This window comes from Rhinolophus sinicus, linkage group LG04 (genome assembly GCF_036562045.2).
Source record: "Rhinolophus sinicus isolate RSC01 linkage group LG04, ASM3656204v1, whole genome shotgun sequence".
NCBI lineage: Eukaryota > Metazoa > Chordata > Mammalia > Chiroptera > Rhinolophidae > Rhinolophus > Rhinolophus sinicus.
The window spans coordinates 161,959,743-161,987,189 of NC_133754.1; the positions used below are offsets into that span (position 1 = coordinate 161,959,743).

Genomic DNA, 27,447 nt, shown 5'->3' on the forward strand with positions numbered 1-27,447 from the left:
TGGAAGCGTCCCTTGTTCTCCCACAGTCCCTATGAGTTAGGTGATCTTATTCTGTGTCCCTCCCTGGTCTTAAAAAGCAACCTCTGCATAGCACCTGTTATACTGTTGGAATCACTAGCAGACTGTGGGTTCCCTGAGGACGGGGACTTTGTCTTGCTGATTTTTATATTGGATGAACTTGCCATAAGGTTGGGTATCTTTGGGTCCCTCCATACGTCTTTAGTGATTTCATGGCAGTTCACACTGGGGCTTTGTTATTCACTTAGAGCTGCACACAGGGTCATTTTGAGGCTTTAATATGTGAAAAAGACTACTATTGTACCGAACTTGTTGCAGGCTTTATTAGGTGTTTGTTAAATCTTAATAACTTCACATGACTTATTTTAAGCCAGTTTTCCTAATTGCTAAATAAACTTACCATATCGAGAGGAATGGCACTTTTTATGTAGAGTAAGGAGAAAGGAAGGGAAAGGATAGATATTTTTCAGTAATAATGATGATGATGTTGATGATACACCTTCAGATGTGCATAGTATTTGATGATTTCAAAGGGCTTTTTACAAAAGCAAAAGATTCTTTCACCAGTATTATGAGGTATTATCCCTATTTTAAAGACAGAGTAGTGATTTGCCAAAATAGAGCTAAATCATAGAATTAATTGAATCATTTATTTATGTATGCATTCATGCCTTTGAAATCTGCAGTGTTAGAAATTCAAAAACTTTAAAAGGCATTGCAATGAAAGGTCTGTTTTCCACCCTGTTCCCCAGCCAGCCAGTTGCCTTTGCTAGAGGCAGTCTCTGTGATCTGTTTCTTATTTAATCTCCTGGAGATGTTTTATGCATGTGCAAGCAAACAGGTACATGTACTCTCTTTTCCTTTTTTAAAGCTAATGACAGCACTGTGTACATACTGGTCTATGCTTTATTTAAAACTTTTATTGTCAAATGTACATTGCATACAGAAGTATTTAAAGTATATAACTGCAATTTAAAGAGTACTACACCTATGTACCTAACACCTGGGGTACACAATAGAATATTGCCATATTACCTGTACCAAGCATTAACTCAGACATGGAAAGAAACGGCAGTAGTGCCACTATTACGTCAAGACTTACAGAAGATAATACATTGAACAATCTTTGGGTCAGAGCCTGGCTTTTGGCTTCCCAGAGAGTTTACAAGATTCCCTTCTGGGGAAGTCAGTAGGCACTGTATATTTTTGTTATACCAGAAATATTCTATAAATTCCTTTACCTCTGTCCCATATAGGACACTCTTGTTTCTTGTTTTTGTTTTGCCTTTAACTTCCTGGTTTTACTCTCCTATTTTAGTATACGCGTATCTTTTAGTAGCTTCTTGCAAAAGCGTTCTAGATGTAAAACATTTTTGAGATCTAATGTTTGAAAGTGTTTTTTCCCTATACCTAACACTGTAACTTGGCAAGTACATAAATCTAGGTGAGATAGTTTTCCTTCAGAATTGTGAAAGCATTGCTCTGTTGTCATCTAGCTTCCAGTGTTACTGTTGAAGCCTGAAGTTATTCCGATTCTAACCTTTTGATTTCTTTTTCTCTCTCGAAGCATCTTCTTTTGGTCCCCAGTGTAATGAAATTTCACAGTGTTATGCCCTTTCCTAGAAACTTAGTGACTTCTGATTTGAGAAATTTTCCAGTTAGTTCTTTGATGATTTCTTTTCCTCGCTTTTCTATTTTCTGGTTGCTTCTATTATTTGGATGTTGGACATCTGGATTAGTCTTTTAATTTTCTTTGCTCTCCTATTTTATACTTTAAAAATTTTTTTGCTGTGCTTTCCGAAAGGTTTCTTTAGCTTTATCTTCTAGTACTTTTTCGGGTTTTTCATTTCTGCTGTAATTTTTCATTTTCAAGAGCTCATTTTTGTTCATATGGTCATTGTTTTTTATGGCATCCCATTGTTGTTTTATGATTGCAATATCTTTTTTGTGCCTGTGCCTTATTAGTTGGTATTCTGTCGCAGTAAGGATGAGATTTTCTCTTATTCATTTTTATTCAATAAGTTATAATCTGTATTTTTGTTTATTTCTGTAATGCTATATGGCCCTATAAAATAAATTAGGGAGTGTTCTTTTTATTCTCTGTACACCTTTGTGTAATAATAGAATTATCTGTTTCTCGAATGATTAGAATGAATATGTTCATGAATTTTCTTTTTAAGAAAACACCTGGATCTGATACTGTCTTTGAGAGATTTAAAAAAACAACAACAAAAAAAACTGATTTGATTTCTTTAATGGTTATAGTACATTCAGCTTCTATTTCTTTTTTGGTAAAATTTGATAGTTAATATTTTTTAAAAGTTATTTGTTTTACCTAAGTTTTCCAACTTGCTGGCATGAAGTTATCATAACTTTTTATTTTAATCCATAATTCCCATTGAATTTATAGTCTTTTTCATTCCTAATACTGTTTTTTCTCTCTCTTTTTTTCTCATCCTGCTTTGTCAATTTAAAAGCCTTTTACAAAGGAGCAACTTTTGGCTTTATTGATCTTTTTCATTGTAACTTTGTTTTCTATTTCTGCTGAGCTATATCTATACCCATATTCATAGCCATGTCATTTATATTCACTCCCTCCCTGTTTTTATTTTCACTGGATTTACTCCCTAGTTCCTTTCTTAGTTATTAAATGGATCCTTAGAGATTTAATTTCCAACCATTCTTTTAAGATTTGAGGAAAAACTTGAAAGAAGTGAGGGATCGAGCCAGGTGGATGTTTGAGGAAAAAGTGAAGGAGGGGAAACCCTGGGGCAGGAGTGTCTCTAGCATATTTGAGAAAAAAGCGAAATCAGTTTAGTGAAAAGATTTTTCATGATATAAATGTGGAAAATACTTATCTTCTTTCATTTGTCACTTTCTATGCAGATACCTATTTTATGTAACAGCTGTGACGAGAAGAGAGAACACAGTCTCAGCCACTTATTATTAGTTTGTGATCTTGCGCTTTTTAATTTCCTTTATAATTAGTTTCCCTGTTCATAATTTGTTGTAGCCTCGCGTAAATGAGGCAAATATGACTGACTATACCCTCCAGTAGGTGCAGAGTAAATGGTTGCTTAATGTTTTGAATTTGTCATGTTTACCGAAATACTTCTTTCTACTATAGTACTTTGGGCATCCTGGCCTCTGCTAACTGTCGCCAATCTGCAAAAACCTGTACTTGCTGTAATCAGTGGTATCAGTGGCCTCTGGAGTTTGATATTTTCCTCCTCTGCTCAGTCTTTCACTGAACTAGACTTTCCTCTTTAGATGGGAGTTTCATTTTCTTTCTTCGTGTGTCATTGAAAGCAGTAGTGATGGTTGGTTCTCACAGTTCTTGGTCTTCATGCAATGGTACCATCCCACTGAGGAGCGCCCACTTCTTCCAAACATGTGACCCAGGTGGTCGGGTCCTGGCTGCGCTGCAGTGCCCACTGCTGCTGAATCGCTTGTTTCTCCTTATTGGGTTGGAATGCTATCTTGCCCTTGTTGCTGAGCCTTTTACTATTCCCGAAACAGTTTTACTGGTGTTTTTATCTGCATGATATATCACTGTAGAGAGAGGCATGTTAAAATCTATGGTGGATTTGGCTGTTTCTCATTGTGGTTTTATGAATTTTTGCTTTATAGATTTTGAGGCTATCTTAAAATGTTTAGAATTATTCTGTCTTCCCGATGAATGAAACTTTTTACTATTATGAAGGGCCTTTTTTTCTCATAATCCTTTTGCTGTGTAGTCTCTTATGTCTGATATTAGATATAGCCGTATGAGGTTTCTTTCATACCAGGTGTGGTATATCTCTTGCTATCCTTTTATTTTCAACTTTTTGAGTCATTAAATGTGTTTCCAATCTTTTTATTGTGGAAAAATAGGCATAACATAAAATTTCCCATCTGAACTCTTTTTAAGTGTACAGTTCAGTGGTATTGTATACTTTTATAATGTATTACCATATGACCCATCTATTATGTCATTATTATATTTATATTGTATCTTGTATGCAGCATGTAGCTGGCTTTTATATTTTAAAACACAATAATTTCAGTCCTTCCAAATTTGTATACTATCATTATAATGTATTTTAATTTACTGTTTTTAAAAATCTAGCTGCACAGAGCATTGTTGTTTTCTTAATATAGTCAGTATTTCGTTAACATTACTTACATATTTATGCTTTTGTTCTTCCTTTTTGTTTGCGTTTCAGATTTTCCTTATAGGATCATTTTGCCACTGCCTTTAGAATTATTTTTACTGACAGCAGGTGACAAACTCTCTTAAGTTTTCACTTCTTCCAAATTAGTTTTATTTTACCTTCATTCATGAAAGCTATTTCCCTTGACACAGAATTCTATTTTATCTCAAAATATTGTAGGTATTATTTCACTGTCTTTTGGCTTTAAATAGACAATCTGGCTTCAGTATTGTTTTTGAAGACACTTGTCCTTATTGTTGCTTCTTTGAAGGTAATCTTTCTCTTTTCTGGCTGCTTTTAAAATATTCTTTTTTATTGTTATAAAATTCCACTGTGATATTTCCGTGTCTAGATTCCTTTTCAGTAATCCTGTTTGGAATTTATTAGGTTTCTTAGATATTTAGATTATCTTTTTTATCATTTTAGAACGTTTGATGAGAAATTGCTGAAAATATTGCCTTTGCCTCTTTCTTTTAACTCCAGGTCTCTTGCTATTTTTTTTGTATGTTCTGTCTCTGACTTTCTTCTGTGATCTGGGTGATTTCCTCTGATGTGTCTTACAGTTCATTAATCTACATTTACTTGATCTAATCTGCTGTTAAAATCTGCCCATTGATTTTTTTTTATTTTTAATAATACATTATTTATTAGAAGTTCTTTTTTTTTTTTTTAAATTGGCTTGCTGTGCTCATGGTGTTTAAATTCCTTGTTTGTTGTGGGTATGTAAGTGAGTGTGCGTGTGTGAGATGCCGATTTTTCTCAGAACTGTATTTTGGAAAATGTTTGAGGTCTAGGATAATCAAGTTGGGTTTCTCCAGAGGACATTGCATTTGCTTTGTCAGTTGCCTAGGGCCCCTTTCACTCCTTGACTCCTGAAATAAATTCTGAGCTTGAGGTTTTTTAGAACACCCAAGTCGTATTTCAAGTTGTGATTACCCATGTGAGGCTGGCTTATGGTTTTGGATTCTCAGGGGAGATGTTTTTCTTTCCTCTCTTCAATGCTTTGGCTCAGGGCAGTGCTTTTCTCCCCCCTTTAATCAGTCCCCTGTTTAAAATATGGTAACTCATTTGTAGTTTACCCTTATGCTTAGGGTAGTAGCTTTTTGAGATACCAGCTTTTCTTGGGTTTCTAGACTCTCCACCTTAGCTGGGTCAATAATCTTTGTCTCTGTTCCCAGAGGTCAACACAGCCAAAAAAGTTTGTAATTGAATATACCCAGTTTGGCAAATACCTTCAAGGTGAAAAATCAGCTTTAACAAACCTCAATTGACCTTCCTCTGTTCCTGTCTTCATTTAACTTTTGTCCTGCATATTTCTTGCTTTCTTGCCAATGTATGAATGCATTGGAGAAAATGTTTAAAAATATTTTATGTGGTATTTTTTGTTTCAGTAGCAGAGTTAGTCCACACTGCTAGTCCACCATGTTGCTAGAAACAAGAGTGTCTCTGCATTTATTATTTTTATATTCCCAACTAAATTTAGTTGTTCTGTTATTTTTTAAATCTTCCCAATTGTTTGATGAGGTAGGTATATTATTATCACTTTTTTTTTCCATCAGATCAGTAAACTAAGTCTTAGAAGAAGAATCTGGCCATAAATCTGGTGATTAGTTGGGCTAGGATTTCAATTCATGACTTTTGACTAATAATTCTGTGTCCTTTCTACTCTACCATGTTACTTTTTAATTAATGTTGGTGACATTTGACATCTCCCGATTATTGTATCTAGATATGAAAATTCTAGAGAAACCACTGGATTAATTAATATCTGGATGAACTAATCTATAAATTCTCACCTGAAAGAAATTGTTAACTGAGCATTTGTTTTGCTTCAACTTTTATCAGTGACTTAAAACAATTTTTTCCTACAGGTGTGTATGTAATATAGATTGCAGTGGATACAGTTTTAATCCTGTGTGTGCTTCTGATGGGAGTTCCTATAATAATCCCTGTTTTGTTCGAGAAGCATCTTGTATAAAGCAAGAACAAATTGATATAAGGCATCTTGGTCATTGCACAGGTAAAATCCATTTTGCTGATCCAGAGATCTGTCTTTAATATTATATGTTGCTAACCTTATTTGTACATTTTGGTAGTGTTCCAAATTTGTAAAATGAGAAATCTTTGATGCTTTATTTTCTTTTATTACATTTTAGAATTTCTTTGTTCTGTTACTATATTCAAGTTTTTTTCATTTATTTTCATCTTCTCAAGACTCAAACCAGGCTTTTTGGTTGTTTATTTAGGTAATAAGCTGATTCTAACATGTATTTGTAGATAACAGTTATAGTTCTTAAAGGTTGTCTCAAATTTGTAATTATTATAGCTATTTAAGAATTAGTCAACTTATGTTAATTATAGTAAAACTATAAATATTGCCATGTATTTCTTCATCTTTTTTTCCTAGAGCATAATAGTTTACTCTGTTTTCACATTCTCTCTGTAGTTTTCGCCACTACATATTATTTACTTTTAGAGCTATTGGTGTGAAGTTATAGAATGTAAGGAAAAATTATTACCTTCAGTTAAATTTTCTTTTTTGCCCTTCTTGCTTTTTGTATAGTTTAAAAGCTATGATACCAACTAAGAATGAGTTTTTGTTTTCCATCCCTAGTAGAAATATCCAGTCACTAAAGGCAGAGGTTCTCAAACCTTTCCTCAGCAATATGCACACGGGCTAGGATAATGTATCTTTTCGTAAAACACGCTAGGGTCGGGCTCATTCTCATGAACTAGGATTGTACATCGTTCTTGCTTACCAGGTCTAATCACCCTCTCTCAACCCCCTGCCTTTTTTAGACTTATTAAAGGGGTGTGTTTTTATCTAAACTATGGGGGGAAAAAGTCATAATCCAAAGTTTGGTACTACTTTATATCAGTAACAAATTATTTGTGAAATATTGCACAACTGATTGCAATACTTCTGGTCTCAGCTACCAAAGAATACCCAGAAAACTCATCTGAGGATTTCCAGGTAGGGGTCAGCTGTGAGCCTGGTGGAGGCAGCCATTTGCTGATAGGGACCCCTTGTAGGTAGACAGTCCACTTAGCTTTGATCACGAAGAAGTAGCATGGTTTGTTTTCTTTCATGGGGTGGCATTTAGAAGCTAAGTTGAAAGAATAGCTTAGAGAAAGAGTATTTTTTCAAAAGAACTGGTGCATGGTTGAATGGTACTACTTGGAATTTCAGATTCAGAGCGGTTGGCCAAGCTTGAAAAATTTGTTAATGGAAATTCATACAGATTTAGAATCCTTTGGCATACTTGGTCCTTAACTTTTGTATTGGTCCCTTCTATAATATTTCCATCCAACCTAACTATGCCTGTTCTTTCCTCCCCCACTGTGCATTGGGAACCCCAAGCTTGCGCTTCCCAACAGGTACTTATGGTTCATTTACAGTCATCCCAGTCCAAATACAATTCTCCAATTAGGGGTCATTTTGATAGTAAATTTGTCTGATAACACAGCTGAGATTCCGCATTTATCTTAATCTGATATATTTCCAGGGAAACAGTAGTAGAAGGTAAATCTTGAGACCATTGTCTAGTGGAGAAATGATTAATCCTTTTTCTTCAGGGTATGTATTATTTTAGTTTGCACAGGGAAGACTTTTTAAGGAGATGACATTTGAGCTGAAGTCTACACGAAATTAGACTGCTCATCATGCAAAGCACGGATATATATCTGGGATGCCTTGAGGCCTGTGATAGAAGTGGCACAATAGATCAAGAGAATGGTGGAAAATGTGAGCAGGATAAGTGGACAGAGTTGGAAAGGACCTTGAGCATTTGGAATATTTGGGAGTTTTCATGGTGTGACTTAAACCTGTGTATCTTAATTTGAAAACTGTTTTCTCTTATAGACACAGATGACACTAGTTTGTTGGGAAAGAAAGATGATGGACTACAATATCGACCAGATGTCAAAGGTACTGAATCATGATTTTCCAAATTTGGGCCAACTACTGAAATATGGTCACTAGCTGTCCTTAGTTCCATGTCCCTTATAACAGCCCTTCCAACTTTGCTCTCTGTAGCAATATACATGATGCAGTTGATTATTAGTAATACTATTAACTGAAATAGCTCAGGTGCTTCTCAATTTACAGAGTATTCTCAGATATGCTTTTTCAACTGAAATTTTTATTGAGATAATTGTAGATTCACGTGCAGTTGTAAGAAATATAGAAATATCCCTCATATTTGCTTTTTAAATCCTCTTCACTTCTCTAGAATCTACTATTAACACTGGCCCTCTATGCACAGGTCTTTCAGCCTTGTTCCCTCTGCCTGGAACTCTTGTTTGCCTGACTAATACTCATAATTTCAGGCTTAGCTTTATAAGTCATTTCCTTTTGAGAAGTATTCCTTGACCCTTAAATCTAGACTAGGTGCCCCTTTTATATACTACCCTACCCAAGCATTTAACCTACTCGAATTATAATTGTCTTTTTTACTCATTTGTATCTCCCTCTAGGCTATGAGTTCTGTGAGGACAGGAGACTGTATCATGTTCACTTTTGTGTTCCTAACACTTAGCAGAATGTCTGACACATACGTAGGTGCCCATATTTATCATAACGGAATGGATGCAGCTGAAAGAAGCTGTAGGATTTATTTATACAAAGTCTTACATGTAGTGAAGGTCAGAGCAGAGATTCGATTCCATGTCCCTTGATCTCAAGTCCAATACATCTTCACTTCTCATTTTCATATCCATTATTTCATTTGATTCTCACACCTACTCTGAGGGTTAAGGACCAATGGGAACACTGAGGTTCAATGAGGTTATATCAAGTGAACTGAAGCAGGTCTAGACCTTGGGGCTCGTGGTCCAGGACTTCTATATAATTGCATTTTCACATATGCATCTTTTACTCATTTGTTTGGTTATACTAATGGGCAATTTTTTTTTAGATGTGTGATCTACCTTGTATGTCTACTTTCTAAAAAATACGTAAAATGAGGATAGTAATAGTATCTATCTCATAGAGTTACATAAAAATTTTCTGACATACTCATAAGTGCTCCATAAAATGGTGGCCATCGTTATCATTGAATAATTTATTTCCCTCACTTGAATCATGTCAGACCTGAATCAGTTATATCCCATGAGCCCCTGCAATATCAGTTTCCTGTGTTGATACAAAGTGTTGTATTTAAAGTAGGAAATCTCCTGTAGTCCCATAAGAGACATAATAGGTCAGCTCCAGTTTTATTCTCTATACTGTCCATAATAGGAAAGCTATTTTTCAGTAGGTAGAAGCTCATACTTTAGGCAGTTTGGGGAATTGTGTATGCCCAAAATACTTGTCTGCCCTTGATAAAAATCACACGGATAATTTAGTGCCTAGGCTACTTCTGAAATACTGAACATTTTTACACATAAGAATTGATCTGTAACTGAAATGAAATGATCATAATCATCAGATACAGTTTATTATGTGCCTACTTTATAGTGGTCATTTACCAGACACTATTGGTAGATAGAAAGATGTTTTATTTCACTTAGCATAGTACCCTCTTATACACAGCATCCATCTTTAAAGAGCTTGTGACATAACAAAGGAATACAACCCACTTCTAACAAAGTAGAAATTGAAATTGGTTGTTGTCATAAATGTAGTGTGATTAAAAAGTGGAATGGGAATTCAGAAAAGAAGAGATTACTGTTTGGTGGAGGATAGTGAAAATCTGAGAAACTTCATGGAAGAGGTAGAATTTGAGCTGAACCTTAAAAGATGATTAGGATTTAGACAGAGGTAAACGGATATTTAAGGAGGTTGAAAGAGCATGAGCAGAAATATGGATGCAAGCATGATAGGATGTATTGGAGAATGGTAAGGAATCCTTTTTTGGCTGGTTAGTAGGGTGCTTAAGAGGTAGAAGTAGAAGGCAAGACTAGAAAGATAGCTTGGTGCCAGATTGCGTAGTGTCTTGAATATTGTATTAGCCTAGAACTTTAGGAATTTGAACTTTATTTGTAGGCAGTGGAGAATCATTAATATATTTGAAAAAGGCAACGCTACAAAGTTAGCCAGTTGAATGAGTGATATCTGACAGCAACATTGTGCTCATTACATACATTGGACTGAAGTCAGGGAGATCATTTAGATAGACTCAAAAAGAATAGACATCTGCTTGAATATGAGGAATAAGAGTTCAAGCTCACATGACTAGGATGAGGGATTCTGTTTATCAAACTAAGGAGGGTGGGAAGAGAAAGGTGTTTGGGGTAAGGTAAGGGAAGAGTTAATGGTGAAGGTGATTATTTTAGAGTTTGAATTACTTGTGGAAATCATCCAGGTGACTTTGTTCCGCATAAATTTATGAGTCAGTCCTTGGGACTAGAGGTGATAACTAAAGTCATGAGAATGAGTGAGAGAGATTCTAGAGCTGCATTGTCTAGTATAGTGGCTATTTAAATTCAAATTTATTACAATGAAAGTTTTGTTTCTCAGTCATACTAGCCTAATTTCAAGTGTTCAGTAGCCACGTATTGGGCTGCACAGATACAGATCATGCCTAGCGTTGTAGAAAATTCTGTCAGCACTGCTGTTTAGAAAGTTGAGGTGGTCTTACTTAGGATGAAGCAGAAAGAGGATCCAGAGGAAGAAACTGTGAAGAACAGTGTCACAGAAGCCAAAGGAAAGGTAGGCTAGTAGGTGAAACTGCTTAGAGGATGAGCCTTGAATTTGAAGACAAGGAGACCAAGGAGTTTCTATAGTTATGAAGGCAAAATCCAGATTGTGAGACTTAAGATATGTTCTAATAGTAAGGGATCAGAGGTCAAAGGGTACTACTATTTTGTATTTTTACCCCCTTTGCTTTTATTTTTTTGTTCCCGAAGGCATTTATAGGAGGCCCTCAGTAAATATTTCTGATCCCAGTACACAGCCAAGACTAGGTAGGTAGCCAGGGACCTAGGGATGGAGGCTACAAAGTGAAAAGCAGGAACACAGCATCAGCAAGTAGCTGGAAAATTGTAAGACAGTGCTGAGCAAGAAAGGTCTTTTAAATTGAGCTCTTGGAGAAGAGTGCGCGTGACATGGAGCATTTGCATGTCCAGTACGGTGGCTGAATTAGTGCTTTTCTTGGGCTGTAGGAAAACCGTCGGTAAATAGTGAAATTGTAGTGTTAGAAGCTTTCTTTGCTGTAGATGCTGAAGTCAAAAGGATGTAAGGTTGAGCATGAGATGTGTGGGAGATGGGTATGTGCCATTTAAAAACCTTGATTATAGAAAATTTCAAACATATAACAACAGAATAGTGTAATGAACCATCATGTCCCCAATACCCACCTTCAACAGTTAATCAGCATTCTTGTTTTATCTGCATACCTTCACCCACTTGATTATCATTATCTTGTACAGGTGTTTTTTTGAGGTATAATTTACATACACTGAAATGCACAAATGTTAGCTATCAGTTTGGACAAATGGATACACTCCATGTACACCACACAACCTATAACATTTCCACCTACCCAGAAGGTTCCTTTATGGCGTGTGACATTTTAATGTGGCCATTTTTATTGAAAGATATTTTCATACAGTCTAAAATTTAACCATAACACCTTTTAGTTACCAAGACATTTTTGCTTCTTTCCTGAGCTTCACTTCACCCCACCTATGTCCTCATTGTCTCAATAGTTTCTATTCCAGCTGACCAGGCATACTAGAGATACCGAGATACCAAATAGTGTTGTTTCCATTATTTGGTGATCTTTGTTTGTATATTTTAATACAACTCTTTAGATATGCCCTTTTAAAAACGGTATTGATAAATTCTGCTTCATCAGGAGGTAAGACTGAGCCAGTTGCTAAAATCATTGGAGGACGTCTTAGGGCGTGCGTTGTGGACCGTGGTGAAGGTGATGATGAGGATGGTTAGAAGGCTGTGTGAATGGATGGCAAAGACCCCCAAGAGAGGAAGGTTGTTGGGAGAGAGAGTGGAATGCTGATCTGCAGATGACAGGTGGTGAGCACAGCAGGGGAAGGTGGAAGGAAAAGGTTTGTAGGAAGTAATGTGATCTTGGTAATCAGGGAGGTGAAAGGAGGACTTTCTAAAGGAATAGCTGAAGAGGTGGATAAGTTCATTCATGTTGAAAAAAAGTGTTTCACTTGGCAAAGTGGAAAGCCTAGGAAAGGAAGAATTAGGGTTGGTGTGGAAAACAGCGGGATTTAGAAATGAGAGAGTGGGAGGTGTTGGAGGGTAGGTAGGAGTTCATACTAGGTAGATAATTCTATGATGGGGTCCGAGAAGATTGGGGTGAGGAAGCATGAATAGAGGGATATGTTAGTGATGAAGCTTGGGGTGCAGGGTAATATAGGGAAAGCAAGAAAGAGTATGTTGAATTTTTAAACTGTAGGGATTTGTAGAAATAATGAGCCCTAGAGTTACTGCTGCAGAATTGATATAGTTGTGGCCTCAGCAGTTGCCTTCTAGGTCCATGTCTTGGCTGTTAATACATCTCCTCCTGCTTTATTGGGATTGTACACCGAGAGACCAGGACTAAGAGCCAGTGGGACATGTCTTTGCAGGTATGCCATCTGGTGCTGGGTTTTCTCATAACATCATCACTTAGACCAGCCTCTCCTTTGCACTGAAAACACTGCTTATGGTGGTGGATTTGTTTCTGAATGCTTCTGTGGTGGAAGGAGCCACTGGGTGACCAGTCCACTGTGTGTATTGCACAAACACAAACACTGTTCAGAGACCAGCAGTTGCAGCTGTTGTTCCTGGAGCCTGTCACCACTTCCCTGAGGGCATTGTTTAGACGGGACCATTCTGTGCCCAGTTCTTGCTGAGCGAGGCTGCGTCTCTGCTTGGGTTTCTGAAACCGTGCTTTATGATATCTTTAAAGCCTTTTCACTTTTCCTTTTTGAAGTTATTAATTTACTTGGCCTAGAGAGCAGGTGTTGGCACATTCTGCTTTTGTCCATTCCCTACACATCTCCCAGGGAAGCTTGGCGAAAAAATAGTGTGATGGTTAAGAGCTTGTGTTCTGGAGTCAGACTTGGTCTACACTTAAAGGCTGAGAGGCCTGATTTTTCTGAGCCTCAATCATCACATCTATAAAGTGGGGCAGTAATATCTATTGCCTAGGATTTCTCTGAATATTAAATGCTATGTCGCTGAATTCCTTTTTTGACATTATCATGGTGAGTGTTGATACTTTTGTGTTCTAGTTTCAGTGTTGGTAGCCTGGCTGTGCTCAAAGGTCTTCCTATCTATAGCATATTGAATATGATTTATAAGTAACATCAGTAGGATATTCACCCATTCAGCAATATCAATCGAGCACCCTACTATGTGCCAGGTGCTTTCACATATTTGTGTTGTTATGTAATGCTCATCACAGCTGCAGAAGCTGACACTGGGATTGTGTGGCTCATGTAGAACAGCAGAGCAAGGACTGGATTCAGACTTTCTGACCTTCAGCCCTGGTGCGCTTTCTCTTATGTTACAACTCTTCCAGAAGTCTGTTCTGTCCCCATTGTTTTCTTAATTTCCTATAGCATATTTAACCTACTCTTAGCTATCAGATTGGTGAAAATTTGTTCTCCAGGCTTTATCTTTCTTTAAGCACAAGTTTTATATATTCAGGTTGCCTAGTGAGTCTTTGTACTTACATTTTGTGTGTACTGCCATTGCCTGAAACTGCAAGAACTTCCATAGTGTCTAGAACATAACAGTGCTTAATAAATACTTTTTGGATGACTGGACGCCTAAATTTGAATTCAGCCTACTACATTCCCTACTGAACCTCCTGTTATTAGGAGGTTCACTAAGGCTCACATTTAGTTTTTTCCCCCAACTTTTAAAATCGTGGTGAAATATACATAAAATTTACCATCTTAACCATTTTTTTTAAGTGTACAGCTCAGAGGTGTTAAATGCATTCATGGTGTTGTGTAAGCACACCACTATCCATCTTTAGAACTCTTTTCATCTTGTAAAAGTGAAACTATACCCATAAAATAGTAACTCCCATTACCCTCTCCTCTCTGCCTTGGCAACCACCATTCTACTTTTTGTTTCTACAATTTTGACTACTCTAAGTACTTCATGTAAGTGAAATCATGCAATGTTTGTCTTTTTGTGACCGACTTATTTCAATTAACATAATGTCCTCAAGGTTCATCCATCTTGTAGTATATGCCTGAATTTCTTTTCCTTTTAGGACTGAATAATACTCCATTGTATATACCACATTTTGTTTATCCATTCATTTGTTGATGGGCACTTGGGTTACTTCCATGTTTTAGATATAATGAAAAATGCTGCTACAAACATGGGTTTATAGCTACCTCTTCAAGACCCTGGTTTCCATTTTTTTTGTTGTTTTGGTTATATACCCAGAAGTGGAATTGCTGAATTATATGGAAGTTCTATTTTTAATGTTTTGAGGAAACACCATACTGTTTTCCACAGTGGCTGTACCAGTATCCATTCTCCCTGACAGTACACAAGGGTTCTAATTTCTCCACATCCTTGTCAACGCTTATCTTCTGGCTTTTCGATAGTAGTCGTCCTAATGGGTAAGGTGTTCTCTTGTAGTTTTGATTTGCATTTTCTTAATAATTAGTGATATTAAGTACCTCTTCATGTATTTATTGACCATTTGTACATCGTCTTTGGAGCAGAGTAATTTTACATAATTCTGTATTAAGAGCACCTTTAACAAAGCGGGCAGTTCTCTTCTACTAAATGCTCGAAGGTATGGGGTTAGTCCTGGGCACCACTTGTAAAGATGGTTGTTGCAAACTAAAGGCTAGGACTGGGGAAGTTTGATCTTAAGAAAAAAATTTGGTGGGCAGTGAGTTAGGTGGTGAACAGACAATGGGAAATCTACATGAAGTTTAAGAGAGATTTCATTTAACAGAAGGAAAATTTGGCAATATTGGAATTAACTGTATTATGTTGAGTTCCGTACCTCTGGAAGTGCTCAAGTAGAAGGAGGATTTCGGGGTTATAACTAAAGATGGCCTCTAAGGACCCTTCCAGATCTGAGTTTTTGAGCTCGTTTACTTTCCAAAGCTTCTTCAAGCTGTATTTATTGTTTTCTGCATCTCTAATATCTATTTCTACTGCTGAGCTTTAGCTTAACTTTTCATTGTCACAAGTTTGGATTATGTAGTAACCTCCTAATTGGTAACCTGGTCTTTCTAGTTCTCCTGCCTCTTTATCTTGCATGCAGGTATCCAATTAATTTTTTCAATCGCTTTTTGAGTCTTTCCATACCATTAAGGTTCACCTGGTTAAAGTATGTAATTTGATGTATTTTTAGTATATTTAAAGAGTTGTACAAGCATCACCATAATCTTATTTTAGACCATTTTCATTATCCCCAAAAGAAACCCCATACCCATCAGCAGTCATTCCCCATTCCCCCTAACCACTAGCCCTAGGCAACCACTCTCAGTAATTTTTTATGTAAAACATGGCTTTCATGGTATTGCTCTCCAGCTAGAAGGCCTTTAGTGTCTTCCATGTTCATATGATTAAGAGAACATTTCTCACCTGGAGTTCAAGTTTTTCCATAATCTGATTTCACCTTATTGCTCCAATTTTGACTTATACCCTCTTCTCCAGTCTGAATGTACAGCTCTTTGTAGGTTCATCTACTACTTGTTCTTGAGAATGCTGTGTGTTATGCCTTCCCTTTGGTTTCCACTGTTCCGCCATCTAAATCTATCTATGCTCTGAGACCTAACTTAGTCCTACCCTGTCTATGAATCCTTTCCTGAGTTATCCTTTGAACTTGAACTTCCATAGCATTTAATGTTGTGAAACCGTTTGACATTTAATTATAAAGTGCCATGTGGGACCCTTGTATTGTTCAGATTTTTGTGTGTATGTGTTGGTTCCCTAAATTGATTATAAGCCTTTTAAGGGCAGGGATCATGCATACATTTTTAAAAATACATATCTTCTGTAGCTTTGTCTAGAGCTTGATGGCTACATTTCTTTCATTCATTCAGTAAGTGCTGTTGGTGACATAGTTTGTCTGTTAATTAATGTTCTTAAATTAGTTAGCTTTTTCTTATGCTGTCATGTAGCAGAATTCTCTGATAGCTTTTACCTTCACATTAGTTTTGAAATTTCCTGCTGTATACAGGACTTTCTTATGTTAGATTAGTATGTTACCACAGCCTCTAGAGACCTATACAATCCTATTGTTATACACATTATAGGACTTTGTTATTATAGGTTGGTACATAACTTCAGTCTCTATAGTCCCATTATTACATACCTCATGCTGTGTCACACCATGAAAGTACCATGTTCTAAGAAGTTGCAGGATGGTGAGTGTTACAGGAGACAGCTGCATTCCTTGAATCACTTACGCCTTGATTGCAAGCATAGAATAGCACTCTTAGTTTGAAACCATAGCAAGAAAAGTACTGCATTCTACGTGTTAGGAGTTATACAGAAATGAATAATACAAACATCTAGATTCTCCAAGGAGCCCACAGTCTCATGGTAGAGAGAGGGATTAAAAAAACCCAGATAGTTACAAGACATTATCATGAGTATTATAGTAGACTAGTGGGTGCTCAGGCATATAACCCCCCAAAAGAGGGCTTGATTTCTTTTGTCACAGCAGAATTACAGTTTGGGAGCTGGAGGAGACCTTCTGAACCCTTTGAGGTCAGGATATGTCTTAATTATTTTTCTATGCCCAGCACCTAGCAGAGTGCCTGACATATGGAAGATGATCAGTAGATGATAAATACGTCATCTCTTCTGTGGTAGCTGCTGGCCACATGTGGCTGTTGAGCACTTGAAATGTGGCTCGTCTAAACTGAGATGTGTTGTGAGTATAAGGTGCTCACCAGATTTTGAAGAAAAAAAGAGTGTAAAATACCACAATTTAAAGATAAAATGTTGATTATATATCGAAATGATATTTATTTGATATATTAGATTAAATAAAATGTATGATTAAAATTAACTTACCTATTTTTTATTACTTTTAAAAATGTGGTGGCTACTACAAAATAAAAAATGCTGTATGTGTGTCTCGTGTGGTACTTCTGTTGGACAATGCTGGTCTTATTCAACTCCGTTAGAGAGAAGTGATCACAAAATAGCAGAGCTATCCTTAGAATTGAGAATTTACATTGTGGATTTCTTGAGTTCTAGTACAGTTCTTTTTCTAGGCATAAATTAGTACAATGTAAATAAATAAATTCTGAGGTGAAATGGCATCAGTTTGTTCTTGTTAGGGATGACATGATCTCTCTAATTATCCTATCACTGAGCTTAATAATCATTAAAACTTTTTCCTTTTATATGTAAATTTTGATTGCCAGAAGATCTGCATTTTCAGTTGTCAGTTTTTTCCACATTTGCCACCTCTATTCCCACTTCTCTCTTGCTCTTCCCCTTCACACACACACACACACACACACACACACACCCTCCTATATCATTCCTTTTCTTGTTTCCATTAACATTCTTCAAATTATATTAGCAACTGTATTTGTATTTGGGGCAGATAAGCCTTTGCCGTTATATGATGTGCTAGCTGGTTGTTTTAGTGGTCTCATACATGCATTATTCATCTCACATAATCCTCTCAAAACTGCCTGAAGTATAGGTCCTATTATAATCCTGATTTTAGAGTTATGAAATCTCAGGCTTAGAGCGAGTACTATGATCAAGGTCACATAGCTAATAATGCGCACAGTCTGTAAGCTGGAACTGTAGATAGAAATGGCAGGAAGCCTGGGAAGTTTTCCAACACATGCGCAAGCCTATAAACACTGGGGAACTCTGGGTGCATAGAGTTGAGGATTAATGTATTAGTGTATATGCTGGGGAAACAAGTATAAAAATCCATTCTAAAACATGTGAATAAGTATGTGCATATGTAAGTATATGAGAGAGAAAGGCAGAGAGAGAGACAGAGACAGAGTGAATGAATGAATGAATGAATGAATATGACTGATTTTGAAGACTGGGTCTCTATGTCTTCACCTTTCCTGCCCCTTTCTATCTTTCCTTCCTGATCCTCTTCCCATTTCTGACAGTGGAATTACTCACCACACTTCCATTTTCTTCACTTCAACTCAGTTCAGTTCAAATCAGTATACTTAAATGTGAACAGATGTTCATCAGCCTATTTACAATGGTTATCTTTGGATAGAGGGATCTCAGCGGATTTAAAAATTATTTTTTTGTTTTCTATATTACTTGAATTTTTTTACATTAACATCTACTAAGAAAAATGGTATAAAATGAATAGCAAAGCTATTCTCATTTGGAAAAAAATCAATATGCTTGTTAGTTTTCATTCCAAAAATAAACCTTTCACCCCTAAATTTCAAAATCCCATAACTTGCTCTCTACCTCAATTTTATAGCCCCCAGGTAAATGATTAGAGTAAGTCAATTCTCCAAAAGGCAGTGCTGTATATACCATCTCTTTGTCACAGAAGCTTTCTTCTCGAAATAGCATTTATTTCTTTAACAAAGTTTTAAAGTTTTGTTTTTTTTTGCAGATTGTTTTTAAACTACAGTAGCTCACAGTGCTCACATCCTATAAATATTTTCAAATGCTTTGAGTCTAAACAATCTACCTGTTGTGTTTATGGCATAATGGGACCTTGATTCTTATCCAGCCCCTTATCTGCGAAATTTCCTTTCCAAATTACCCAGCAGGGGATGAATTTGTTTGTTGTCTCAGAGCCTTTGAAAAGTCCATATTTCTCAATTTGCTTCTCACTATTTATTGACCTGGTTTTTGTTCTTTTAAGATGCTAGTGATCAAAGAGAAGATGTTTATATTGGAAACCACATGCCTTGCCCTGAAAACCTCAATGGTTACTGCATCCATGGAAAATGTGAATTCATCTATGCTACTCAGAAGGCTTCTTGTAGGTAAGTTAGTACCTTCATATCAGAGGTGAGACATTTTTTAAATATCAGTACTCACTGCTCTATAGAAGGCAATGAAATATGGATTAAATATTACTAAAAAGCAGTGTTTATTTATGAGTACAGTAGAGATATAAAAAAATAAATTAGCATCCTTTGGGAAAAAATTGGCAAATAATGTGTGAAGACAATGTATTAGGGTTTTGAGATTATGGACTTAACATTTTAAATATAATATATATTTTTAATATAAACAATAAATATGCCGTATTTCAAAACTATTTTGGTTTTTCAGCAGTCTGTCGCAAGGTGGATGAGGGACTAAAGAACATGATAAGAACAGAGAACATGTAACTCAAATTACGAGGAGTGATCAAACAGTGTGGTGAATGTTTACATTAAAAAAATATTACAGTATAAGACACATTGCCATTAATCCCCCTCAAAATACTCCTTCTTGCTTCAAACACACTTATCCCATCGTTCTTGCCACTTTCTGAAGCAGTTCTGGAAGTCCGCTGTCATGCGTGTCTTTAGTTGCACTGTCGTGGCTGCCTTGATGTCCTGAATCGATTCAAAAGTCACATAGTGCTAGATCCGGTGAATAAGGTGGATGAGGACATGTTTTTATTTGACAGAAATTGCCGTGATGTGTGACATGGACCCTTTCCGTTGTGATCACAAAATACGGTGAATGCTTCTGCCGAGTGCCATCCAACGGAAAGGCAGGGATCCTCAATATGGGAAGTGGTGCATCGAACCTTCGTAACAGTGTGTGACAAGTTTCAACTTGTTCAGTTCAGTCAGTCATGAGCTACGGTTGAGAGAAGGTGTGTTTTAAAATGTGCCGTAAATCATCCTCCATCATGACAACGCTCCGTGTCACACGTTGCTTCTGGTACAGCAACTTCTGTCAAATAAAAACATTACAGTGTGTCCTCATGCACCTTATTCACTGGATCTGGCACCGTGTGACTTCTGGCTTTTTTTAAAAATCAAAATGACTTGGGACATCAAGGCAGCCACAACAGTGCAACTAAAGACACTCATGAAAGAGGACTTCCAGAACTGCTTCAGAAAGTGGCAAGAATGATGGGATAAGTGTGTTCAAAATGAGGGGGAGTATTTTGAGGGGGATTAATGGCAACGTGTCTTTTACTGTAATAATTTTTTTTTAAATTTAAACATTCACCATATTGTTTGATCAGACTTTGTATATACCAAAATAAATTTCTGAAATAAGGGGATGAGGCTGTTGAACCAGGTGTGAGGTGAGAGATGGAAATGGAAAAGGGTGTGAACTTGTCTGATTCCAGAGAGTTTATGTGACTTGTTCGAGGTCAGCAACAAGTTGGAATTGGAGTTAGGACAAAACTAGATCTCAGATGTCCTAATACTTGACCTAATGATCTTAGTGCTTTTTGCTGTTCTGTCTGCCTACCGATTGCACTTCTTGCTGCTGCTGCTGGGAGCTCATCCTCTCCATCATAGAATGACTAACCTGGTCTAGTCAGCCAGGTACTATTGCTATAGATGAGGGGAGATTGCTGTTATTCTGCTCAATCCTGCCTCTTGCAGTTTGGCCAGAATCTCTTTTTCCTTTCTTAGTCAAAACATCAAAAGATATAGAAATAGTGTGCTTTTATTTTGTTCTGTTAACCTAGAAGCCAGTGAGTCTTTCTCTCCAACAAGTAAAAGAGGCTGTTTGAAATCAGGTCTCCTTTCCTCTACTCTCGCTCCCCTCTCCTGACTCTTTCACTTTCCCTCCTCTCTTCTGGCTTAAAAAAACACACAACAAAATACTATCAATTGTTAATGGTTATATAATTCTTTGTTGAGGATAAGCATTTGGCTTTTTCCTGATTGAAAGTTCTCCTTATCTTTGAAGGGGCTAGCTCCCCCCACCCGCCACCTTTCCCCTGACATTAAAAAATGCAGCTATATAGGAAAGAACAGGCCAGCTTTTAAAAATCATTATTTAAAATGTGAGACCCCACGGAAAGGAGCCTGAGCTGCTAGAACCCATTCCCTATGAATTCATGGCATAAGTGTAAAAAAATAAAAGACCTCTGTACTGTTTAAAAAAAAAAAAAAAGAGAGCAAGAGAATTGATGCAGAACATTAGGCCAGTTTTAAAACAAAATCATACAGTGGCTTCCTCATTTGTCTCGTACTGGAATGCGTATCTCAATAGAAGTTCAGATCATGTTGTCCGCTTCGGATGGAACATCTTTCAAGATACCTAAGCGAGGGATGAGAGCACTGGACATCCTGATAATGAAGTGATACCAGGTTACTTTGTAGTATTTTAGTAATTGAGAGTAAGAAGATTGAACAGTACAGTGGTTAAAAGCATTGGAATCAGATACACCCGATTAGCCAATTATTGGCTATCCCCTTTGGAAATTACTTAAAATTTCTAAGCCTCATTTTCCTCATGTCCAAAATGATGATAATAATACCTGTCTCCTAGTGTTGTTATAATTAAATTAGATAATGTGTCAGGTGCTTAGCACAATACCTGGTACATGGTGTGTATTTAATAAACAGTAATTGCTATTTGCCTGTCAGCACCATTAGGTTAGGGACTCTGTGTTCCCAGTGCCCAGCATACAACTCAGTCCAGCCGCTCCTCAGTACATTTTTTTTTGAGTGATGATGGTGATCAACTTTTCCCTTTTCTCCAGACCAGAGGTGTTTCTTAAATGCTGAAGAATCTCTTTCTGCATACTTTATAACTCCTAAAAAGCAGTTGACCATTTTCTTTTGTTTAAATATTTATAGTGTCTACAAGAATGAGGCCATAACATCACATGCATTTTCATTAGTAGTTGGGTGTATTGGGGCAGCAGTAAATGGGCAGGGGTGAATAAACTTAGCCACAGTCCTATTATTAGGTTAGAATCTTCTAGCATTATCCTGCCATTTGCTTGTTTGTTTTTTGCTTACTTTGTAACAAATTTTACCTGGCACTGGGGTTTTAAATTTGAATGTGATGGATCCAGGGAACCTATTAAAAAAAAAAAACACATGCAGTCTGATAGGAGAGACTGACAAGTAATGAGCAATTAAAAGATAATACGAAAAATGCTATCATATATAGAACTACATGAGATGATTTGGGACTTCACATAAAGCACTGCAATCTCATTGTAGAGGAGGGACAGGTCTTATAGGACCATTTGTGCCATCCCAGGAGCTCGTCCCTTTATTTTAAAGGCAGCGAGAAACCATTTAAGGATTTAAGTAAGAAAGATGTGATTTGATCTGAAAGCCACCCTGGTGGCTTTGTGGAAAATAGATTAGAAGACTGAAAGTTAGGAGCCTATATGTTAGTAAGAAGTGAGAGCCTGAATTCAGCAAAGGAGTTGTAGTGCGACTGAGATAAGCCATGCATTACGAAGAGACAATAAGGGGGTTGACTCCATAGGTTTTGGTGACCAGTTAGTTGGGTATGAGGATGGGAAGGAAGAATCAAGAGCGTTTCCTGGACTAAGGCAAAATTGAGTGGGGAAATACAATGGGAAGAGAGAAGAGGTTTGTGTGTGTGTGGAGGAGGGACTGGTGTATTCAGTTTAAAATGCTTGGTTCCAGGTGCCTCTGGGGGTATCCACTTATGGATGTCTAGTAGGCTATGGGATATATGTTGGTTTTAGAACTGAGACAGATGTAGGTTGAAGACACATGTTTAGGAATCATTCCATCTCTGGCATATCTGTTCTAGTGTTTACCCTGCAGTCCTTCCATACCTCTAGGCCTCCAATTTGTTGATGCTGTTGCCTTTTCAGCATCCCTCTTCCCCTGTATGTCCTCACCCGCTCCTCACTCAGCTTAATTAAACACCATGGTCGATCACTGTAGTCCCTATTTTGTTTCATCATACTTACTTGACAAAACTGTAATCGTGGTCCATTCTAATTTCCCACCTACTGCATATCTGTACTCATACAGCTGAACTTGGCTGTTGATAAAAAGCAAACCATCAGGTTAACTTGTGTCACTAGTGTTTAGGCTCAAAGTGGGCCCTACGTGCTGCCAGACAGTAATTGTGTAACTGTAGTCCATTTATTCTCTCTCTGTCCTAGATATCTGCTTTATGCCATCACCCCTCTCTTCAGATTGTCAGTACCTCCTTTCTCATCCTCACTCTTGGCTGATGAGCTTGTTTCTAAGTTCACTGAGAAAACTGAAGCAATGTGAAGAGAACTTCCATATACTTTTCACTATCACCTACCATCAATTCTCCCCCTTTTCTTCATATCATATATCCTTCTATTAATATATTTACAAATATATTTTTATTTCTTCTACCTTGGAAAATAACCCTTGTTCTCATTCCCACCAGCTACAGGTCCATTTCTTTCCTTTGTAGAAGAACTCCAAAGAGTCGCTAGTTCCTCACTTTCCATCTCTCTTAAATCTACCCAGGATGTATTTGCCCCCAGTACTTCCTGGAGGCGTTTTTGTTGTTAACTTCAATAGTCAGTTCTTAGTCCTAAATTACTTTTTTTTTTTAAACTTATTTTAAGTGTGTTTTTCCAGGACCCATCAGCTCCAAGTCAAGTAGTTGTTTCAGTCTAGTCGTGGAGGGCGCCGCTCACTCTTTTGAATGATCAGTAGCATTTGATCAGCAGCATTTGACACGATTGATCCGTCCTGTGCGATACACATTCCTCACTTAGCCTCAGGGATTACCTTCTCTTGGTTTTCTTCTCCCTCACTGGTTCCTCTTTTGTTCCCTGACCATCTAGTGTTGATGTGCTCCAGGGTCCTCTTCCTTCATGATTCCATCGAGTCTCAAGGTTTCACAGGACACATGCTGCCGATTCCTGCTTTACATAAGTCCCAGACCTTTCTCCTCAGCGTGAGAGCGTTGGTTTCTTTCTGTCAGGTTTCTAGGAACCTCAGGGATGGGATTGGTAGACGCACATCACCCCTGGCTTCCCCTGTTTCATCCCTGCCCCCAGGTTTCTCTGTTGTTGTTACATGTGCTTTATTAAAACTTATTTTTTGTAGTGAAGTATGAGGTGTTAATAAAACCACTATCCTTATCATTCAGATCTTTTATTAATCAGTTCCAACTGAAGGCTGGCTAATTTATACATTTCACTTCTGTCAGCTAAAATTGTGAATTTCCTGTTAAATATCTTAAATGTTTCACCTGTCATATTATCAGCTGATGTTGTTGCCTTTTTATTTACTTTTAATTAGAATCAGATAATTTCTAAGATTAGCACCGACTTTGACTGCTTGTCTTGTCTTCATTTCTGTCATTAATAACTTATTTTCATCTCCTGCCTGCATCTTAAATTATTATATTATGTACACTGAAGAGTGTCTTGAAGAGTAGTATCATTTGGTGCTATATTCAAAGAACTATAAATGTTCATGCCTATTTATTCAGTAATGCCATTTCCAAGTATCTAGCCCAAGGAATAACACTAAATATAGAAAAGTACACATTCACCAGGATGTTCACCACACCTAATGCACAATTGTGAAAAATGGAAAATAACTGATATGTCTAAGAACAAGGAATAAATAAGTTAGCTATAATATAGCCACTGAATAGAAGATTATATATCTGTTTTTGAATGAAGGTAATAAAGACTATTTAATAACTTCAAAATTAATGTGATATAGTGATAGGGAAAAGAAGCACTATGTAAAATAGACACATCAAAAAGAATGTAAGGACATAACCCTAATGGCAATTTTTTTCAGAGGGTGGAGAGTGCCTGATTTTCTATTCTGCTTAAATGTATCATTCTTTTGTACCGTGTTTCCCCGAAAGTAAGACCTAGCTGGACAATCAGCTCTAATGCATCTTTTGGGGCAAAAATTAATATAAGACCCGGTATAATAAAATATAATACAATGTAATATAATATAATATAATATAATATAATATAATATAATACTGGGTCTTATATTAATTTTTACCCCAAAAGTTGCATTAGAGTTGATTGTCCAGCTAGGTCTTATTTTCGGGGAAACACGGTATCTTTTAATTTTAAAACCTGGAGTTATTGAAATTTGTAATTCTCATAGGAATTCTTTTGTTTCTCTTTTCAGGTGTGAATCTGGTTACACAGGACAGCACTGTGAAAAGACAGACTTTAGTATCCTCTATGTAGTGCCAAGTAGGCAAAAGCTCACTCATGTTCTCATTGCAGCGATTATTGGAGCTGTCCAGATCGCCATTATAGTAGCAATTGTCATGTGCATAACAAGGTAGGTGATGCCCTAAGAAATCCCATCATTAAACTAGAGGTGTTAAAGAGGACCCTTGAAGCGCACTCACAATGATAGGGGCATTTTCCGTCCACCATTCTAGCAGGAAAAAATCCTAGTATCAGTTCACTGACGTTTCCATGGGGCTCTGACCTCTCCCTGTCTTGTTTCTTTAGAAGGTGGGCAAGAACTCATTCCCAAGGTTACAGGTCTATCTGGGCTGCAGGTAGAGGGAGCTTGAGAGTATTCAATGGTATAGAGGAATATAGGGATCTTAGAATCGTGTGCCAGTTCTAAGCACTGCAGTCGGGCACAACAATGGTAGTGACAGAATTTTTAGAAGGGTTTGCACATGCACAGAAAAGCCACGCCCAAAGTTTTTAAGCCCTGAAGAACTGCAGGGTGTTTTTATACCCTAAGACTATAATAAGAAATATAATATAATAAGAAAGGAAGAAACCAGAGGTTAAAGAACACTGCTTTTCTTACTATATCACAGCCTTATTGTCACTTTATTTTCTGGAATACAGTCATAGCTACTAAGCTTTAATATTCTCTTATAACTAAAACCATTGGAGTTTATCATGACAAAACTCCAAATTAAAGGACTGTTTAGAGTGCAGTTGGTGTAAAGTGGATGTTTTCCACACCAAGTGAAAATAGCTAAGTCAGAACTGGACTGGGCTTGAGAAAAGTCAAAGCAAATGAAGTTCATACTGTCTTTATGCTTTCCAGTTTCCTGTCTTTTCTTCCTGCTCGCCTCTTCCTTACGTCCTTTAAGGTTTGGGTCAGAAGCCCCATAAACATCATCTGTATACTTTTCTGCATTATTCTGAGCAGGGGATTGGAGCGTGTTGAGTACAGATATTGGCAGGCCATAAAGGATTTATGGCTCTTCTATCCAAGGTATGGATAGAAGCCAGACCTTCAGTAGTCTCAGCCATCTGGAGCTGAAATGATAAGTGTAGAAATGATAAAAAAAAAAAAAGTAGTTATTCTCTAAGTAACATATTTTTTCATAAAATTCAGGCACTAAAGTCAGTGGACTTTATAGAACAGATGATCTGCCCTTAGGCAAGACTACTGAGTATAAAATTGGGCACTAGATTCAAGTAGGGACATAATGATATAAAAAGTAATGATAGGAGAAAGAGAAGATAGAAAAAAACATGCAACAGCAGGCCTGCCTATAGCCATTTAATACAGGCTCAGAGGTTAAGGAATTTGCCTGTTGTCATCCAAACTAATAAATGGAAGTGCCTGATTCCCAAACCATTCTTCTTTCCATCGAACGAAAGAAGGGCCCATGTTGTGTCATCTTGGGAAATATTAATATATTTGCCAAGTATGACCATGGCATAGGAGCAAGGTTCGAATTTGATTTTGTAGCAGTTCAGGGTTGTGAACATGGGGAGGGGTTTGGTATGTAACGATTTTTCAAAACGTTAACCTGAGGGTCATCTGCAAAAAACATTGGAGGAGAGAAAATGTGAGGTCATGGGAAACCATTTAGGACATTATTGGAGTAAAGCAGGAGTGGAGTGATAAATGATTTGGAAGATGAAAGAAAGAAATAAGGTAAAGGTAAGGGAAGATTTTGAGGCCATGTGATCGTGACATCTTTAAGAATATCCAAGGGTGTTAGAGTCAGCGGGAAGCAACCTTGAATTCAACTCCTTCATTCTGGAGAAATGAGCAAACAAGCTCTGGAATGGAAATTACCTCACCCAAGATCATAGAGAGAGTTAAGCCCTTTTACAAATCCTAATCCAGCCTTTTATCAAGCTCTGTGCTTCTGTACCCAGGTGCTATAATCCTCAAGTACTAAATCAAAGTTACCTGGTAGTTCCCAAGTTAGTACCCTCCAGTGTGTACCCCGTACCCATTTGCTACATTCGCAGGCCCTTAGAAATCAGTGTATTTTTAACTGTGCTACAGTATCTTCACTGCCTACCCTCCCATGACTGAAGAAGGCGCTTCTCATTGACTTAGTCATAGATGTCTCGTTGAGGCCTGTCTTTTTATTGTGGTATTTTCTCCCCTAGAATGTCTTGCTCTCTTGAATTTAGAATATGATAATTATGAATTTTTAAGGCGTGCCTCTCCCACGCAGTCC

At 37.2% G+C, this 27,447-nt stretch overlaps 1 protein-coding gene across 1 annotated transcript in view; it reads left to right on the forward strand.

Annotated features, from left to right (window-relative positions):
• Positions 1-27,447, forward strand: part of TMEFF1 (transmembrane protein with EGF like and two follistatin like domains 1) — a 70,860-nt gene that overhangs the window by 40,928 nt on the left and 2,485 nt on the right. The window contains exons 6-9 of the mRNA XM_019729236.2: positions 6,083-6,231; positions 8,074-8,139; positions 18,977-19,100; positions 25,173-25,331. Coding sequence (XP_019584795.1) covers positions 6,083-6,231; positions 8,074-8,139; positions 18,977-19,100; positions 25,173-25,331 — 498 coding nt within the window. The remainder of the gene's footprint in view (positions 1-6,082; positions 6,232-8,073; positions 8,140-18,976; positions 19,101-25,172; positions 25,332-27,447) is intronic.